Raw genomic sequence first — 19,842 nt, 5'->3', positions numbered from 1 at the left:
TCCAAATTGGGACAAGGCGAATGCGTTGTTCTATACGGTAGTCAATCCTCTGATCAACCCTTTGATTTACAGCTTACGGAACAAAGATGTGAAAGCAGCCTTCAAGAAAGTCTGGGGGAGATTCACAGCACACCCATGAATGGCACTGATGTCAGTGTCCATGGACCAGCACCCACCAAACCGGTTCTGTAATGTCATCATGATGTCACCAGCAGGTTGCTACCAGTTTGGGCGAACCATCCAAATCAGGAGGAACACACTTCTGATATGTATACTTTCCCAATCATCTCCTAACCTAGCAGCATCCTGACTTTATTTCACATTTTAAAATTATTTTAATAATTTTTAACTTGATTGCACCCCTCCATTTCAGAAGTAGTGCCTTAAGATCATGTTGCTGTTTTTCTCTCTGCTGTGGGTGAACAGCATAGGACTTAACTTCCTAAGTCTGTCTCTTCTGTTCTTCACAATGGCAGCGGCACCTCGCAATGCATTGACATTGCTCTTCAAAAAGCTTCCAAGGAGACATACGATTTAGTGCTGATGGTTCAGAAAACTCATCATCATTAAAATCATCCTTAAAGAAAACAGAGTTTGATTCACAGCTGAAATCACATGTAGTTGATGCCCAAATATTCCTGGATATAACATCATTCCTGCTCTTACCCACCTTACTCACTGACATGTGACAGATTTTACCCATGCCCAGAATCATGACCTTTATATGTCTAGATATGCATGATTTGCTCTTGGCTTGGAGGGGATGTAAGTGGGCATTATAGCTGCCTCTGAAATGGAGTCAGATTGAATCATGGTGTACTAGTGGAAAAATGAAAACTGATACAAGTATTTATTTATTTACTTACTTACTTACTTACTTACTTACTTACTTACTTACTTACTTACATACTTACTTACTTACTTACTTACTTACTTACTTACTTACTTACTTACTTACTTACTTACTTACTTACTTACTTACTTACTTATTTTGTCCAATACACAATGAGGGTTTTAGTGGGTATATATCTATATACACATAGTAAAATACATGATGATGGTTATAGAGGAGATACTCATAGTAAAATATATGTAAGAAAGAATAGAAAAGAAGATATAGTAATAGAACATATCAATGAAAGAATAGAAGGAGAGATATAGGAATAGAAGAAAGGTATAGGAGAGCAAAAGGACAGGGGACGGAAGGCACTCTAGTGCACTTGTACTCGCCCCTTACTGACCTCTTAGGAATCTGGATAGGTCAACCATAGATAATCTAAGGGTAAATTGTTGGGGGTTTGGGGATGACACTATGGAGTCTGGTAATGAGTTCCATGCTTCGACAACTTGGTTGCTGAAGTCATATTTTTTACAGTCAAGTTTGGAGCGGTTATTTATTTATTTATTTATTGGATTTGTATGCCGCCCCTCTCCAGAGACTCGGGGCGGCTAACAGCAACAATAAAACAGTGTACAATAGTAATTTGGTATTGATGATTAAAAATCAATTAATATAAAAACCAAACATACATACATACATACCATGCATAGAATTGTAAAGGCCTAGGGGGAAAGAGGATCTCAATTCCCCCATGCCTGGTGGCAGAGGTGGGTTTTAAGTTGTTTACGAAAGGCAAGGAGGGTGGGGGCAGTTCTAATCTCTGGGGGGAGTTGGTTCCAGAGGGCCGGGGCCGCCACAGAGAAGGCTCTTCCCCTGGGTCCCGCCAGGCGACATTGCTTAGTTGGTTAATTGGTTAATATTAAGTTTAAATCTGTTGTGTGCTCTTGTGTTGTTGTGGTTGAAGCTGAAGTAGTTGCCAACAGGCAGGATGTTGCAGCATATGATGTTGTGGGCAATACTTAGATCTTGTTTAAGGCGTCTTAGTTCTAGGCTTTCTAGGCCCAGAATTGAAAGTCTAGTATTGTAGGGTATTCTGTTTCGAGTGGAGGAGTGAAGGGCTCTTCTGGTGAAGTATCTTTGAACATTTTCAAGGGTGTTGATGTCTGAGATGCGATATGGGTTCCAAACGATGAGCTGTATTCGAGGATGGGTCTGGCAAAAGTTTTGTAAGCTCTGGTAAGTAGTGTGAGATTGCCAGAGCAGAAGCTATGTAGGATTAGGTTTACAACTCTTGAAGCCTTCTTGGCTATGTTGTTGCAGTGGGCTTGGCACTTAAATCTTTTGTTGTTAGTATACCGAGGTCTTTAACCAAGTGGGGATTATCTGTGATAATTTGATTATTCAGTTCGTATTTGGAGTTCAGATTCTTTTTCCCAATGTGTAGGACAGAGCATTTGCTAGTTGAGATTTGGAGTTGCCATGTGTTGGACCACTCAGAAACAGAGTCCAGGTCTTTTTGGAGAGTAGTTGTGTTATCGGTGGTGTTGAGTTTTACATTGTCGGCGAAGAGGACACAGTTGCTTGTGATGTAATCGCAAAGGTCATTGATGTAGAGAATGAAGACCGTTGGTCCCAGTACACTACCATGGGGAACACCGCTTTTAACTGGGACGGGGGTGGATATGGTGCTTCCTATTTTGACCACTTGTTGTCTGTTTGACAGGAATGCTGTAATCCAGCTGTGGAGGGATCCTGAGATGCCATAGGATTTGAGTTTTAGGAGTAGTTTGTCGTGGACCACTGAATCAAAGGCTTTGCAGAAGTTGATATAAATTGCATCTATAGATTTCCCTTGATCTAGATGAGTTGTCCATATATTTTTGCAGTGGAGGAGCTGCAGGTTGCAGGATAGTTTTTTTCTGAAACCAAATTATTTGTTAGAGAGCAAATTATTAGTTTCTAGATAGAGAGTAATTGATTGGTTTATAATTGATTCCATGACTTTGCATGGGACGCAGCATAGTGAAATTGGCCTATAGTTATCGATAAGAGAGGGGTCTCCTTTTTTGAAGATGGGGATGACCATTGCTTTCGACCATAGCTTAGGAAGTGTGCTGGTTCTGAAGGATTTTTCAAAAATTATGCTTAGTGGTTTAGCTATGGCAGAAGAGAGCTTTTTTAGGAAGTAAGCACAAAGACCATCTGGTCCGATTGATAGAGAAGGTTTAAGGTCACGTAATGCTTTTTCAACTGGGTCTTCAGTGAAGTCTACTTGGGTTAGGTCGTTCATGTGTGTGAAATTCATATTTTGCAATTCAATTCTACTGCACAAGTCAAAAAGAGGGCTGTGAAAATATTTACTGACTCCTCTCATCCTGGAAATAAACTGTTGCAACTCCTATACTCAAAACATCACATGCTTAAGGGTTTCTACTGCCTACAAGTTTGTTTTGGAAAGAGTGCTGTTTGCAATACAATAAGGGTGCTTTGTTTATTTTGAATTTTGTGGGGAAAAAACATTGTATTTGAAGTTTCAAGTGCGTGTGTGTCTGAATTTTTTACCCTTGAATTTTTGGGAGGCTCATGCCATAGAGGCCAGCATAACACACACACACACACACACACACACACACACATATATATATGTGTGTGTGTGTGTGTGTGTGTGTGTTAAATGTTTTTTTAGCTGGAATTTTAAAATTAAGGGAGACTAGGATGGTCCCATTTCGGCCTTGTTCTGGCCTCATCAGCTAGCCACACCCTTTCCTTTACTGGGATTCGATCTGGTGAACTCTGCTTTGTAAAGCAGAGAACTAGCAGTGTGAGCTATCAGATCAGAACCCTTCCAGCTCTGTACCAGGGAGGGACTATATGTTTTTCTTATGTCGGATCACCCTGGTATATTTAAGGAACGTCACAGCTCCTCTTTTGCCTCTAGGCCCAACCCAGGATATCCTGGATATCACACCTAATCTACAACCATTAACTAATCAGCATACCTCAGCTACATCAACGACCCCAATTGTTACCCCACTGACTCACCAGGAAGTTTCTACACAGCAGGCAATTGCTGAGCCATCAAACCACACCCAGCCACCAGTATTTATAGAAGGAATGCAGCTCAGGTCTCACAGTGTTCGCCTGAGAGCAAGGACAGAAACACCAGCCTGAAGATGATGAGTGGGACCTCGTCGAAACGTCGCCAGAAATTTCCAAATCCTACACGGGAAGAAACCCGAATATACCAAGACCGTCATACCTGTACCCGTGAAAATCTACGAAAACAAATATATATATGTATGTATGTATGTATGTTTACATACCAACATACATACCAACATACATACATACATACATACATACATACATACATACATACATACATTCATTTATTAGATTTGTATGCCACCCCTCTCTGCATTTAATTTAATAGAACCAAAGGTGAAATTAAGTATTTAGAAAGCAGAATTCAGATGCATACTTATGGGATGAAAGATCTTTGACACTAGTATCTTTAAAAAAAAGCCCACCAGCTTAGAATAATTGTTGATTTAAAGCTATGACATAGCATTGTGATGTTATTAAAAAAGGACACATGTAATTTACTTTGCACCAGAAGAAATGTAAGTTCCAAATCTCAGGAGGAAATGTTCCACCATTTAAGAACTCACACAAGCTGTTGTAGTAAGGAATATCCTTCTGTGTTTGATTCCAAGTGGGGAAAAAGACACTGGAAGCATGGTGACTGCCTGGAAAGATGGTTTAATGGTGGACAGCAGGACTATATGATCTGAGGTCCTAGGGAAAAGGAGGATCACATGACTCGAAGATGTTAGAGAAGAGAAGGGCTGAGATGCTGAGAATGCCCTAGTTTTATACCCTCTGATGGGTTCCACTGTAAGAGATTCCTATGTAAGAAATGTATCCCACTGACTGTCAGACTTCCAGGGAGCTGGGTCTTTGTAGGCTTTGTCTGTGTCCAAGGCAATTTGAGTAGTGGCTGATGCAATCTTCCCAGGTGCCATGTAGTGAGATGGGCAGAGGGCTAACCCTTTGCTTTGTAATATAGACCACAGGTCACCAACCTTTGGTCTGTGGACCACTGGTGGTCTGTGAGAAAATTTTGGTGGTCCATGGAGAAATCTTGGCAAGATAATGGCTGAGTGCAATTAATCCACTCAACTGGGCCTTTCTTTTTCATAAACTGCTCTTCTGAAGTGGCCCAAGATGAAGCTTAAAAAAATTCAGGATCTCATTCCAACAGTGCTCCTGGGCTTTAGCCTGAGGCTTCACTTCCCCTCCCCACTGGATTGGGAGGGGAGGAAACCGAAGTGGATAAGCATAGCAAACTGGTGATCCAGGGGGTTCTATCAGATGTCCAGCTCCTGGATAAGACAGCAGGCTACAATTATTTTTCCCATGTTTCTTTGCTCGAGCCATGGCTGCTTCAGCGAACACCTTGCTATCAAAGCTTTTGTCAGCTTCTCCCACCACAAAGAGGATGTCCCCTTGGGCCTTCTCCACAGGGATGGTAGATACTTCATATATTTGATCCAGAGGATGTCCCAAGCAATAGAAAGTGGATACCAATCCCATTTCATTGATGACCATTTTCTCAGCTGGGTAGGAAGTTCCAGGGATAATGACATCATGAAAGTGGAGTGGTGTACCAATCATTCTTGTTGGACCATTGATGCACACTGAAGCCACCACTTCCTTTAAGAAGGTGCTCATAGCCAATGCAATTTCTGCTCCTTTGGATAAACCAATAACTCCAAGTCCTGGACCTCTTACCTAGAGAAGCAAACACAGAGAGCCATACAAAAGTTTAAATCAGTTTATTCTTTAAAACAATGAGAACAAAAATATCAAAGCCATAAAGAAATGAGAGTCTTTTAGTGCACATGCTATATTATTGCAGATCTATACACCTTGTATACTTATACAAGTTGGTCACCTTGTCTTTCTGCCACCCAGCCAATATGTGAGAAGCAAACATGACAGAGAGAAGGAAGCAAGCAAACAAGCCTGATAAAAATGTTGCTGCTTTTATGAATTGGCTTTTTAAAGCAATGCACTTTTAGCATGAGTCCCAATTGCATGTTTTTGCATGTTTTTTCAGCTACACATAAAGAAACCTAAGTAAAAAAAAAATGGTATGCTTTAATGAAAACCAAGTGGGGTGGATGTCATTGGTGTCCAGAAAATGGCAAACGGGCATTGCTGAATTGAAGGGTCAGCCCTGCATTTTTTGTATGTGCATGTGTTATCACAATGCATTTACAAAAGGTGGCAATGCAATGCTGCTCTCATCATTCTTCCCTCAGGAACAATGCTATTGATCTATGCTGTGCTCATGTCTGGCCCAAAATGCCTTTAGCTTGTTCTACCTGATGGGAGGAAGCAGGCCTAGTTTGTATGAAGTATTCTGCATAGATATTCCCTGAGTCTCAACAAGAAGTTTAAGAAAAGATATAATCTTAGGCATACCTTAGGATTTTTCAAGAGCAGGCTGGATGCTTCCTCAAAATACTCCAGATCTATTACTTGCAGAGTCCGTGGTAAATCATCATATGCAAAGAAAGCCAAAGCCAGAACTGCAAAGCCTTTACTAGCCAATAAACCAGCTCGAAATTCGATTAGTCCTCCAGCTCCACCAAATAGGTCAATCAGTCCTGGAAATGACCCAGAGCCTAGGGAGGCAGAAAGGAAGAAAAAAACAGGGTAAGTACAGAAATGAAAAACGAAGAGCAATATCCTTTTAATCAAATGCATTACTTTCTATGATTTGGGAATAATGTTTTTAATGATGTCTAAAACTGTTTGTTTGCTTTGCAGTTATGTCCTACTGCTGGGCCAAATTTAATTTTCACGCAGCTACTCTTACAAAATCTCTTTCATAGGTACAGTTAGTAAGCTTTGCATATCATATCTTATTTTTGAGATGCATGAAAGACTGTTTGTAGTCCCGATTAAGTTTCTTTCTGTCATTTTTGTTCCATTTGTCTAAACTACTATATCCATGTTCAATTTTTATCTGTATTTACAAGGGCATCAGTTATTTCACCTAATTCTGTGTCATCTGCAGTTGTAAAGAGCATTCCCTCTACTTCTTCATCAAAGACACTAATAAAAAATATTGAATTGTGTAAGACCCAGGCTGAAGTTTGCAGCACTGAATTCAGTATCTCACTTCAGTTTCATGAAAAATCACGATTAAATGAGAATCTGAATATTATTTTTGAATCACTATATATCCAAACTGACATGTCACTCAATCACAACCATCCTGCCTGCTGATGAGAATGTCACAGATACTCTGTCAAATGCATTGCTATACGGTGCTGTATCTACAGCATTTTCATAACCTATAAAAGACATTAATAGAAAGTAAAGATTAGTCTGATACAAACTAACTTATAATGGTGGATAGTAACAGACTCTCATAACTGGGGCGGTCTACAAATATTTTAAATTAGTACTATTGCAAAAATATAAAGTTCAAATATTTCTTCAAGATGCTAATAAGTCAATTCTTTCATCATCTGCTCTAGAATCTTCCCAAATATTGATGCCAAGTTGACTGATTTGTAGTTCCTCACTTCCTTCTTTCTGATGTATTTCTATCATTTGGTATTTTACATATTGTCCAAGATAATTTCAAAGATAATGATTTGACCAGAATTCAGGGGTCTCCAGCCTTGGCAATTTTTAGACTTGTGGACTTCAACTCCCAGGATTCTTCAGCTAGCAAAGCTGACTAAGGAACTCTGGGAATTGAAGTCCACAAGTCTTAAAGTTGTCAAGGTTGGGGACCCCTGGACCAGATCATCCACAGGTTCTTTCAGTGATCTAGGAATCATCTAGGCCAAAAGGCTGAATTCCTTTAAAGGCTGAATTCCCTTAAAGCATTAAGAAGCCCACAAATAATGCCAACATCTGTTTTCTTCTCAGACTGTGGGATATGTAAATATGTGACACAGACTTTATTTGAGTGTTTTGAAAAATTTCCTATCACCAAGGGCAGTTCAACAATAGATTTAATTAGTCAAAGAGCTAGAGAGCTCCCCTTCAACTTAAGGAAATGTTTTAACTTTACCCATATTTGACCAATGGAGTGCTTCTCAGAAAAGACTGGACTAAAGAATGAGACTGGTAGTTCCCATAGCTCGTATATCAATTATTGGGAGGGGGTTTGCCTTTGGACATATATGGTGAATACTTTTTGTTGTCCTTAATAACTTTCTGTAACTTCGACTCATTCGTAGCTTTAGTTTTCCCAACAACATGCTGACTAGAAAGTCTAGGAACTACCATCCTAAATACATTTGGAGGCACCATTCGTTGCAAGCAAGAGGTTTTAGAGGCAATAAAGACATGTGTGAGAGAAAATAGAATTCAGTTTCCTTACCTGGAGGCAAGAAGAGAGCTCCTCGGACCCGGCCGGACTTAATGGGGATGCGTTCCACTCCAGGGGCTGCATACCATCGTTCCACAGTGCAAGTAGCCAGTGGTTCATGTATCGGCAAGGCCACAAGCACAGTAGAATCAAAGAGGGTAATCTGCACATAGAAGGGGCTGCCTGTCACGTCATGTTTCAGCAGCACGTAGAACATCTTCTCAGCCTTGAGAGTGTAGAAGAGGCCCATGGGCCACACACCTGTATAGTTGCCTCCCAGAGCAGAAGCCTGGGCCACATCCACTTCTCCATTCTGATCTGCTTGGTAAAAGGCTCTGGCTACAAACTTCACTCCCTTTTCATCTGTCAGTGATGCATATAAGGTCACAAGCTGGGAGGGCGCCAGGCCAGAGGCATAAATCTTCACTGGCGCGTCAGCAAGGGAGACTTCAGGAGTGACACTGAGGTGGACCATAGCAGCCAGCTCTTGAGGATATCTGGGGAAAGTCAGGTCAGGTTCCTAATCATGCAAATTTGGGACTTGTTCTGTCCCCTTACCACTCCCCTCTCAAACCATACTGGTCCTCAATATGTAGTCAAAATGTCATCTACATTGCTCTGCCAGTCCTGTGCTATAATGCTGAAATATTTCAGAGGTGTCTGTTTCATTAATGTGTTCAGAACATAGTTCCCTCTAAGCTGAGCAGTGAGCAATCGCTCACTTAAAAATCATCATCAACTCAGAATTTTGCAAACCTGCCCAGAAGCCGAGAGTGAAAGAGTGAGAGGGAAGGAGAGAGAGAGGAAGAGAGGAAGAGAGAGAAACAGATAGAAAAAAGAGAGGAAGGAAAAGAGAAAGAAAAAGAATGGGAGTAAGGAAGAGAGAAAGAAAATCAAAATCTAGTTTGAAACTAGCTCAACTATTTAAATGGCATTTTGATATTGATAGAGTTGCCCTATTATGAGCTCACTGTTATAGACACACAGTACAGTATTTTATTTTGAAATTCTCTGAGGCAAAACAGGGTGGGTTTTTTATTTGTTTGTTTGTTTGTTTGTTTATTTATTATTTCTGTGCCGCCCAGTCCCGAAGGAACTGCCGCTCAGACACTATCCTTTTCCGCCCACCCCCCAAAAAATTAGAGGGAACACTGGTTCAGACAGTTTCTAATCTCAGAACTCAACTCTGGGAGCGATTGGGCAATTTTATAAATGCTCCTAAATTTCCTGTGGGATGACATCAATTGAAATGCATCTGATTTAATCTACCCATTTTTGAGATATCTTTTGTGAACCTGCATCTACAATTTCCTAATTTGAAATTATTGGCATCCACAGGTTTGTGCTGCAGATCAGTTTGCAAGATTCTCAAAGTATAAAAAGTGAAAATAATGGCACACAGCAAGGCCGATGGTGGGTGGCCAAAATAAACAAATAAGAATCATTTATTTCAGTTCATTTCTATTTTTCTTATGATCACAAATGCTCAATTTAGTATATCAAAATTTGACACAAAATTCAGAAAAAATGGTGGGGGGCATTTTGATCAAAATAAAAACATAAGCCTCAATTTATTCAGTTCAATTTTCATATCATTACGTTCAGAAATGTTCAAACGTGTTTCCCAGTGAAAAAGGTTTTCAAAAGGACCAAATTCAAGTCCCTAAAAAAATTCTCTTTGGTCGGGGCCTTTACGACCTGAAAAAGACTCAACATGATTTTTTTTTTGCCCAGAAAAAAATTAGCCCCCACCCCCACAAATATTTTAATGATGATCAGCAATGTAAAATTGAGTAAATGAATGCCTAAGATATTAAAAATATTTCGGATTTGGAGCCTTAAAAAATTTAAAGTGAAAATGGTTGCAAGCAGCTGGGGGGGGGGGAGGCCTTATTTCTGATTTTAAAAAACCAATAAGCATCGTTTCTTTCAATTCATTTATATTTTTCTTATGTTCAGAAATGTTCAAACTACCAATCTCACACCAACTGTAGTAAAATTGAACACATTTTGCAAGCTAAACTATCTATAAATTGAAAAAAGGTTCACAAATTAAGGGGGGGTGTCTGCCTTTTATAATCAAAATAAACCAACATGCATAATTTTTTTTCAGTTCAATTTTCATATCATTGCGTGCAGAAATGTTCAGATTACTTTCCAAGTGAAAAGAGTTTTCAAATTGACCAAGCATAAGCATTTCAAATGAAGAATTTTTGGTCCGGGTCAGAGTGACCCGGGAACAGTGCAAGTGTGACTTTTTTTCAACAAGGAAGAACCCCCCCCAAAAAAAATTATCATAGAGAGAACCCCTGAAATAATGAAAAGTCATGAAATTTCAAGTTTCAGATATGCAGGAAAATTTTTTTACAGGGTCTCAAAGTTTGATTTCGGGGCAACTCGCTCCCACGGAGCAGAATAGGGAAGGGCAAGGCAAAGCTTGCAAGCATTTTGCATGCCCTTCTCACTTTCCAGTTCCTGCTCCTCAAAGTGAGCCTCTGAATTTGCCTGATTGTAGAACCGGCCTCATGTACCCACCTTCTCTTCTCTCAGCTGTAATGCAGAGGCACAGTGCAATTCTTCCTCTCTCACCCACAGCAAATACAATACCTTTCAGTTCCAAACTTCTTCAAAATAAAGGCTTGCTCTGTCAGCTGACCATCAAGGAAAAAAATAGACAGAACCTAGCATTCCTTTCCACACTCTTCCCTGAAGCAAACAGTGGCTTAACCTTGCTGTTCTGCTCAAAAACACACTATTCCCGGGTCTATTTGACCCGGACTGCAAATTGCTCATTTTAGGTACTTATATTTGGTCTTTCTGAAAGCTTTTTTCACTTGGAAACAAGTTTGAACATTTCTGCACACAATGAAACAAAAATTGAAATGAAAAATTAATGCTTATTGGTTTATTCTGCTCCTAAAATGCACCTCACTGTTTTTTTGAAATTCTTTTCAATTTATGGATAGGTTTGCTTGCAAAATGCATTCTATTTTACTAACATTGGTGTGGGATTGGTAGCTTGAACATTTCGAAACATAATGATATGAAAATTGAACTGGAAAAATTGATGCATATTTGTTTATTTTGCACATAAAATTCTCCCCTCCCCCGTGTTCAATTATTTCAATTTATACAAAAACTATGCTGTTAATTTCAAACTTACATACAGTGGTACCTCATGATACGAACCCCTCGTCTTACGAACAACCCGAGATACAAACCTGGGTTTCAGAAATTTTTGGCCTCTTCTTACGAACTTTTTCCTTCTTACGAACCCACTGCCGCCACCGCCAAGAAGCCCCACTGCCCGGCTGTTGCTTTTTGAAACAGCCCGGGGTCTTCTCAGCGTCCTCCTGAACCCAAACGCCAAACTGAACTTCCAGGTTCGGCGTTTGGGAGCCTGCTGAGAAGCCCCCTGGCTGTTTCAAAAGCTGGAAGTTCGACAAAAGTTCGGGTTCGGGAGGCCGCTGAGAAGCCCCGCCGCCCGACTGTCACCTTTTAAAACAGCCCGGGGGCTTCTCAGCATCCTCCTGAACCCGAACGCCAAACCCGAACTTCAATTTTATTCCCATTTATTTTCAATATGCAGTGATACCTTGTCTTACGAACCCCTCATCATACGAACTTTTCGAGATAGGAACCCAGGGTTTAAGATTTTTTTGCCTCTTCTTCCGAACTATTTTCACCTTATGAATCCGCCGCCGCCACTGGGATGCCCCACCTCCAGACATCCATTGCCAGGCAAAGGCTCCCCTCATTGGGAAACCCCACCTCTGGACATTCTGTTGCAGTGAAGCACCCGTTTTTGGCTGATGGGATTCCCCTGAGGCTCCCGTCCATGGGAAATCCCACCTCCAGACTTCCATGTTTTTGCGATGATGCATCCGAGCAGGGGAATCCCAGCAATGCAAAAACGGGTGCTTTGCTGGCAACGGAAGTCCGGAGGTGGTGTTTCCCAGCAAGGGGAGCCTCAGCAAAATTGCAGCATTGCAAAAACACCGAAGTCCTCGAAACCCCACCTCCATACTTCGGTGTTTTTGCGATACTGCAATTTCACTGAGGCTCACCTCGCAGGGAAACCCGACCTCCGGACTTCCGTTGCCAGCGAAGCGCCCGTTTTTCCTGCTGGGATTCCTCTGCAGCATCGCAAACATGGAAGTCTAGAGGTGGGGTTTCCCATGGAGGGGAGCCTCAGGGAAATCCCAGCAGCGCAAAAACGGGCACTTCGGCTGGCAAAAGGGGTGAATTTTGGGCTTGCATGCATTAATTGCTTTTCCATTGATTCCTATGGGAAACATTGTTTCGTCTTACAAACCTTTCACCTTACGAACCTCATCCCAGTACCAATTAAGTTTGTAAGACGAGGTATCACTGTATTCCACAAACAACAGTCTATTTCAGCCTATTTTGCTTTTAGGCTTGCTTCTGTCATCTCTTTCTGCTTCATTTGAAGTTTAGACCGATAGACAAGTAGATCAGTGGTGGGGTGTAAATTATTTTGCCACCAGTTCGTACGCATGCTTCTGCACATGCGCCAGGGTTGGGCTACTGCCCGAATGAGGGGGAACGCAGTGGGGTAGCAAAAATAGAGCTCCATCGCACAACACCCAATTCTCACTGAAAGATGTTGAAACAAAATGCATAAGCCACGCCCACAGTGTGGTAGTAAAAATTTTGGTAGCCCATCACTGACATGTGCAGAAGTGTCTCAGGCGGGTGGGCGGAGACTCCAGCTGCCAGCACTACTGGTTCTAAGAACTGGTCTGAATCAGGAGCAACCAATTGCTGAAGCAGATTAACAGGAAGACAAATGGTTCTGGATTATCAATTCTCTCCACCACATCTCCAGACTAATTTTTTAGCTTCCCAAAAAAATCATCCATAATCAGAAATTGCAGGTCATACCTGGAAAGGCTTAAATCCATCTTTGTAGTTAATGTTGTAAAATCCCATGCAACCCACAACTTCATATTTTCTAAAATCCAGGAAAAAAAACCTAGAGGTCCAATTTGAAAATGTAGAGGGTATGGAAATAAGTGGAGTATGAATGAAGAATCCTTTATCCCTACTATGTAACAGTCTTCTCAAAAGGTTCCCTCCCATGCTTTTTATGCAGTAAAGATTATTGATGGCATCACTGCAGAACTAAGAATTCTTTTCCAAATAGTTTCCTTTATGGCCCTTTGACTTCTATCACTTCGGATCTACTAATGGACATCCCTGAGGAAAAGGAGATTACTTTTCCCTTTGAGGTAATATTCTCCATTCTCCAAGATACTTGACCCTGCTATTATTGCATCTCCATAGGCCTCACCCATCAGTTTCCATGGCCTCAAATGTCCAATCCCCCCCCCGTCTCTAAAATCAAGGCTAAGCACACATTTTCTGTTTGTTTCTGAACAATACCCCGAACAAGATACTGAATGACTTCTTTCTATGGTACTTTATTGCTGATTTTTATTACCTTTTTTTTAGTTTGAGGGCTGGTTTCCTATCAGAAGGTGCTGGGAAGGGGGGAGTGGAAGAAGAGAACAAACATATTTCCTAAACACTTCATGCTTTTTAATGCCGCCCTTCTGTTTGCAATGGATATTTCACCTGGCTTTCAGTTTAGCATTAACAGCACAGATTGTAAAACGATATCAAGTAAATAAAATGGAGCAATGGCCTCTTTTGGCTGTTTACCAGTGAGATCAAGATACTTCAGCAGCTATCTTTCCACTCAAATGTTGGATGTTTCTTTCACTCTGGAGAATGAACACCCTTAGATACTATGATCTTTTTAGTGGACTAGCGTCTCCACTTCTCTCGCTCCCCAGCCGAAAAGGCACGAAGGGGGGAGGGGAGGAAAGGCTTCCCCAGCATCCGTCCCCTCTCCCCGCCAGCTTGTTTTGTTTTATTTAACTGGAGGGACCAGTCTAGAAGTGGCCCCAATGCCCCATCGCCCTCCCTGGGCTTGCAAGCAGCTGCCTCCCCACCCCGATGGCACAAGGCGAGCACGGTGGTCAGGGGGTTGCTGTCGGGGCAGCAGGGGCCCGCTGATGTCAAGCCCAGCGGTGCCAAGCAAAGCTGGCTGCCTGGGGAAGCAGCATGTTTGAAAAGCGCGCTGCTTCCCTGGGCGGGCGGCTTTGCTGGCAGTCACAGGGCTTGATGTCAGTGGGCCCCTGCTGCCCCGACAGCAATCTCCCAACTGCCATCATCCCCGCCCCCCAGCAACGGACTGTTAACGGTGCTGGAAGTCACCCGTGGGCTGGATAAATGCCCTCTGCAGGCCACATCCGTCCCACGGGCTGTAATTTGGGGACCGCTGATCTGGAGTATGAACACCCTGAGACATTATGATCTTTTTAGTGGACTATTAGCTGTACTGTACATTAGATGAATCACTCAATCTGCACCCACAGAAGCTCTTCCCACGAAAAAGCAGTTCCCCAAATAGCAGGCAAGTTTTGACAAAGAACTCCAAACTCACTTTTCTCCAGTGCTTTTCCAAAATTCTCACGTCTCTTAGCTTGCTATTTCTGTTCGTTTGCTTGGGATCCAAGCTCTTCTAAATGCCACTTTATAAATTAAAATCCGAGAATGAGGTCTTGGTTCATACAATTGATTAACATGGCCAGTTTATATTGAGTTATCAAAACCGCCTAGAGATAATCATTAACTGAAAGACATAAACTATATATATTGCACCCACTGTAAAATACTGTTTGACTGTGGGGACAATGGACTTTCTTTCTTAAATGTACCATTTAAACTTGGCTATTCCTAGATCCCCACTTTTTTTACAGCATTTATTTATTTATTTATTTATTTACTTATTTGTTTAATTAATTAATTAATTAAACAAACAAACAAATAAATAAATAAATAAATGCTGTAAAAAAAGTGGGGATGGTACATTTAAGAAAGAAAGTCCATTGTCCCCACAGTCAAACAGTATTTTACAGTGGGTGCAATATATATAGTTTATGTCTTTCAGTTAATGATTATCTCTAGGCGGTTTTGATAACTCAATATAAACAGGCCATGTTAATCAATTGTATGAACCAAGACCTCATTCTCGGATTTTAATTTATAAAGTGGCATTTAGAAGAGCTTGGATCCTAACATTAATTAATTAATTGTTTGAGTTGAAAGGGACCATGAAGGCCATCGAGTTCAAACCCCTGCCCAAGCAGGAACCCTATAGTACACCAGTCAAGTGGCAGTTCAATCTTCTCTTAAAAATGTCCAGAGTGTTGGAGTTCACAATGTCCGCTGGTAGGTTGTTCCATTGGTTGATCGCTCTGACCGTCAGAAAGTTCCTCCTTATCTCCATGTTGAATCTCTCCTTGGTCAGCTTCCAGCCATTGTTCCTCGTCCGGCCCTCTGGTGTCCTGGAGAATAAAGTGATCCCCTCTTCTCTGTGACATCCCCTCATATATTTATAGACTGTTCTCATGTCCGCTCTGGCCATCCTTTTCTCTAGGCTATCCATGCCCAGTTCCCTCAGTCTCTCTTCGTAAGTCTTGGTTCCCAATCCCTTAATCATCTTGGTTGCTCTTTTTTGCACCTTCTCCAGAGTTTCAATGTCTCTTTTGAAGTGTGGTGACCAGAACTGAATACAGTACTCCAGGTGTGGTCAGACCAGGGCGTAGTAGAGTAGTATTAAGACTTCCCTGGTCTTGGAGTGTATTCCCCTGTTGATGCAGCTTAGGATTGTGTTGGTTTTTTTAGCTGCTGCTGCACATTGTTGGCTCATGTTTAGTTGCTTGTCCACCAAGACTCCGAGGTCTCTTTTGCAGTCACTACTGCTAAGAGGGGTTTCTCCCAGGTTGTATGTGTGTCCAGGGTTTTTTCTGCCTAGATGAAGGACTTTGCTCTTGTTGATGTTAAACATCATTTTGTTGGTGTGGGCCCACTGTGTTAGTCTGTCTAGGTCTTTCTGTAATTTGAGCCTGTCTTCTAGGGTATTGGCTACCCCCGCCAGCTTGGTGTCGTCTGCAAATTTGATCAGTTGCCCTTCTATTCCCTCGTCCAAGTCGTTGATGAAAATGTTGAAGAGCACAGGGCCCAGGACTGAACCCTGTGGTACCCCACTGCCTATGTTCTTCCATGTGGATTTGGAACCGCTGAGGACAACTCGTTGGGTGCGGTTGGTCAGCTAGCTATTGATCCATCTGCATGTGTTGTAGTCTACTGCACTTTTTTCTAATTTGTTGATTAGGAGATAGTGGTCGACTTTGTCAAAAGCTTTGCTGAAGTCTAAGTATATGAGGTCCACCGTGTTGCGCTGGTCTACTGATTTGGTTATGGTGTTGAAAAAGGATATGAGATTGGTTTGACATGATTTGTTTCTGACAAACCCATGTTGGCTGTTGGATATTATCTTGTTTGTTTCCAGGTAGTGGCAAAGCTGGTTTTTTTATTATTTTCTCCAGTATTTTTCCAGGTATTGAGGTCAGGCTAATAGGTCTGTAGTTGCTTGGATCCATCTTTTTCCCTTTTTTGTGGATGGGAACTATGTCCGCTCGTTTCCAGTCTTCTGGTAGGTCTCCAGTGGCCCAGGATTTTTGGTAGATGAGGAGAAGAGGTTCCGCTATGGTGTCTGCCAGTTCTTTTAGGACTCTGGGCTAGAGTCCGTCAGGTCCCGGTGATTTGTACTCATTAAGCTCCCTCAAGTAGTCCCGAATGGTATCTTTGTCTGTGTTGAGTTCGGTTCCGGGGCTGTTATTTGCAGTTAGGTTGTAGGTTGGTTGGTTGGTTGGTGGTTCCTTTATGTGTGAAGACTGATGTAAAGTAGGTATTGAGCAGCTGTGCTTTGTCTCTGTTGTCGGTGATTTCATTACCATCTTTGTTTTTTAGTATGGTGACTGTTTCCTTGATTTTTTTCTTGTTGTTTATGTGGTGGAAGAAGCTTTTTTTGTTGTCATTAATTTTCGTTGCGAGGTGCTGTTCGTGTTGAGATTTTGCTGTTCTTATGTTTTGCTTGCAGATTCTGGCTGTTTGCTGATATTCCATCTTGGTTATGCGTCCTTCTTTCCATTTGTTGTATTTAGCTTTTTTTTCTTTTACGTTGTCTGCAAGGACCTTGTTTAGCCATGCTGGTTTCATTTTAGTTTTTCTGCTTTTCTTTTTCGTGGGGATTGAATTGTTTTGGGCCTCAATGACAGTGTTTTTAGGGCTTCCCAGGGGTTCAGGTGGGCTTGTTACTCATGTACCTGCCTCCCAGCTGCGTGTCAACAGCCCTGTCTGTGCTGCTCGAGGAGGTGGCCGGGTCGGCGGTGGAGTTCCCTGGACTTATTGTCCTGGGGGACTTCAATCTACTGTCACTCGGCAGTTCCTCTGGACTGGCACAGGAGTTCATGGCCACCATGACAGCCATGGACCTGACTCAAGTAGTTCAGGGTCCAACTCACGAGGGTGGACACACACACAATATGATATTCCTCTCGGAGCAACTGAATAATGGTCTGAGACTAAGGGGCTTAGAAGCATTGCCTTTGTCATGGTCAGACCATTTTCTACTGCGGCTTTATTTCCTGGCTCCAATCCTCCCCCGCAGGGAGGCGGAATCGATTAGGAGGTTCCGCCCCAGATGCCTGATGGACCCTGAGGGCTTTCAGAGGGCGCTTGGGGTTTTACCAGATTCACTCATCCACAGCTCGGCAGAGGCTCTTGCTGAGGCCTGGAACAAGGCTGCAGTGGAGGCTCTTGACCGAATTGTGTCTTTGCGACCTCTCTGTGGCACTAGACCTCGTAGAGCTCCATGGTTCAACAAGGAGCTCCGGGAGTTGAAACGCCAGAAGAGACGTCTAGAGAAGCGATGGAGGAAGAGTAAGTCTGAATCTGACCAAACACTTGTAAGAGCTTTTATTAAGACCTACAAAGTGGCACTCAAGGTGGCAAGATGCGCGTACCATGCCGCCTTGATTGCATCAGCGGAATCCCGCCCGGCCGCCCTGTTTAGGGTGACCTGCTCCCTTCTAAATCAGGGGGGAGTTAGGGAGCCATTACAGGGTAGTGCCAAGGAATTTAACTCATTTTTCACTGATAAAGTCGCTCTGATCCGGGCTGATCCCAACTCCAATTGCATAGCAGTATTGGCTGACAATGAGTCAGTTGAGGTGACTGGGGCTAAACGTCTTTGTCCATCAGTCTGGGAGGAGTTTGACTTGGTGACACCTGATGAAGTGGACAAGGCCATTGGAGCTGTGAGTTCCACCACCTGTCTACTGGATCCGTGTCCCTCTTGGTTGGTTTCGGACAGCCGAGAGGTGACATGGAGCTGGGCCCAGGAGATTGTCAATGCCTCCTTGGGGAGGGGGTCCTTTCCGGCCCTTTATAAGGAGGCACTTGTGTGCCCCCTCCTCAAGAAGCCTTCCCTGGACCCAGCCGTATATAATAACTACCGTCCAGTCTCCAACATTACCTTTATGGGGAAGGTTGTTGAGAAGGTGGGGCCGCTCCAACTCCAGCGGTCCTGGGAAGAAGCCGATTGTCTAGGTCCTCAGCAGTCTGGATTCAGGCCTGGCTACAGCACGGAAACTGCTTTGGTCGCGTTGATGGATGATCTCTGGCGGCCCCGAGACAGGGGCTTGTCCTCTGTCCTGGTGCTTCTTGACCTCTCAGCGGCTTTCGATACCATCGACCATGGTATCCTTCTGCGCCGGATGGAGGGGTTGGGAGTGGGAGGCACAGTTCTTCAGTGGTTCTCCTCCTACCTCTCTGGTCGGTCGCAGTCAGTGTTAGTGGAGGGTCAGAGGTCGACCCCTAGGTCTCTCCCTTGTGGGTACCTCAGGGGTTGGTCCTCTCCCCCCTGCTATTTAATATCTACATGAAACCGCTGGGTGGGATCATCCAAGGGCATTGGGTGAGGTATCATCAATATGCCGATGATACCCAGTTATACATCTCCACCCCATGTCCAGTCAACGAAGCAGTGGAAGTGATGTGCCGGTGATTAGAACTGCCCCCACCCTACTTGCCTTCTGTAAACTCCTTAAAACTCACCTCTGCCGTCAGGCATGGGGGAATTGAGGCATTCCCCCCTCCCCAGGGCCTATACAATTTATGTATGGTATGTTTGTGTGTATGTCTGGTTTAATAATGGGTTTTTTAAATTTATTGGATTTGTTGTGAATTGTTTTATTACAGTGATCCCTCGATTAGCACGGTCTCGATTAGCGCGAAACGCTGCAACGCGGTTTTTCAAAAAATATTAATTAAAAAATAAGTCCGCGCTAGTTCTCTCTCTCTTTCTCTCCCTGTTGCCGGCGTGGTATATGAGAGAGAAAGAGAGAGGCAGAGGTCAGGCGCATTACCGGGAGGTGGAGGCGGCGTGGGGACGCTGGGTGCCGGGGACACCGAGGAGGGGGTGGACGTGGCCTCTCAGCTGCAGAGCCGAACAAGGGCGGAGGCAACGGCGGAGTCCGGCGCTGGGGCCATGCGGGGCCGCTCATCCAGGGGGCGTGGACTGGCAAGTCGCCCTCCTTTCTCTTTCTTTCTCTCTCTTATACCACACCGGTAACAGGGAGAGAAAGAGAGAGAGCGGAGGGCACCTTGCCGGTCCACGCCCCCCTAGATGAGCGGCTCCGCATGGCCCCAGCGCTGCCCAGGCAAA

At 43.2% G+C, this 19,842-nt stretch overlaps 2 protein-coding genes across 2 annotated transcripts in view; one reads left to right on the top strand and one right to left on the bottom strand.

Annotated features, from left to right (window-relative positions):
• The window catches only part of LOC139164056 (olfactory receptor 9G4-like), a 942-nt gene extending 803 nt beyond the window's left edge, over positions 1-139 (top strand). Inside the window, exon 1 of the mRNA XM_070745700.1 lies at positions 1-139. This exon is cut by the window's left edge and continues 803 nt beyond it. Within this exon, the coding sequence (XP_070601801.1) occupies positions 1-139 (139 nt within the window).
• A 4,784-nt stretch (positions 140-4,923) lies between these two features.
• Positions 4,924-8,730, bottom strand: LOC139158695 (acyl-coenzyme A amino acid N-acyltransferase 1-like). The gene is made up of 3 exons (XM_070736026.1): positions 8,253-8,730; positions 6,332-6,534; positions 4,924-5,635 (listed from the first exon to the last, which is right to left on the bottom strand). The coding sequence occupies exons 1-3, from the start codon at positions 8,713-8,715 to the stop codon at positions 5,039-5,041; spliced, it is 1,263 nt and encodes a 420-aa protein (XP_070592127.1). The 5' UTR covers positions 8,716-8,730; the 3' UTR covers positions 4,924-5,038.
• Positions 8,731-19,842: the final 11,112 nt, after the last annotated feature.

The sequence above is a fragment of the Erythrolamprus reginae genome, chromosome 1 (genome assembly GCF_031021105.1).
Source record: "Erythrolamprus reginae isolate rEryReg1 chromosome 1, rEryReg1.hap1, whole genome shotgun sequence".
NCBI lineage: Eukaryota > Metazoa > Chordata > Lepidosauria > Squamata > Dipsadidae > Erythrolamprus > Erythrolamprus reginae.
This window is presented reverse-complemented; position numbering and strand designations above follow the sequence as displayed.

Coding starts and splice junctions, on each gene's coding strand:
- LOC139158695 (XM_070736026.1), bottom strand. CDS start 8,715: ATGGTCCACCTCAGTGTCACTCCTGAAGTCTCCCTTGCTGACGCGCCA. Junction 6,535..8,252: donor AGCTCTCTTCTTGCCTCCAG/GTAAGGAAACTG, acceptor CTGCCTCCCTAG/GCTCTGGGTCATTTCCAGGA. Junction 5,636..6,331: donor TGCTCTTGAAAAATCCTAAG/GTATGCCTAAGA, acceptor TTGCTTCTCTAG/GTAAGAGGTCCAGGACTTGG.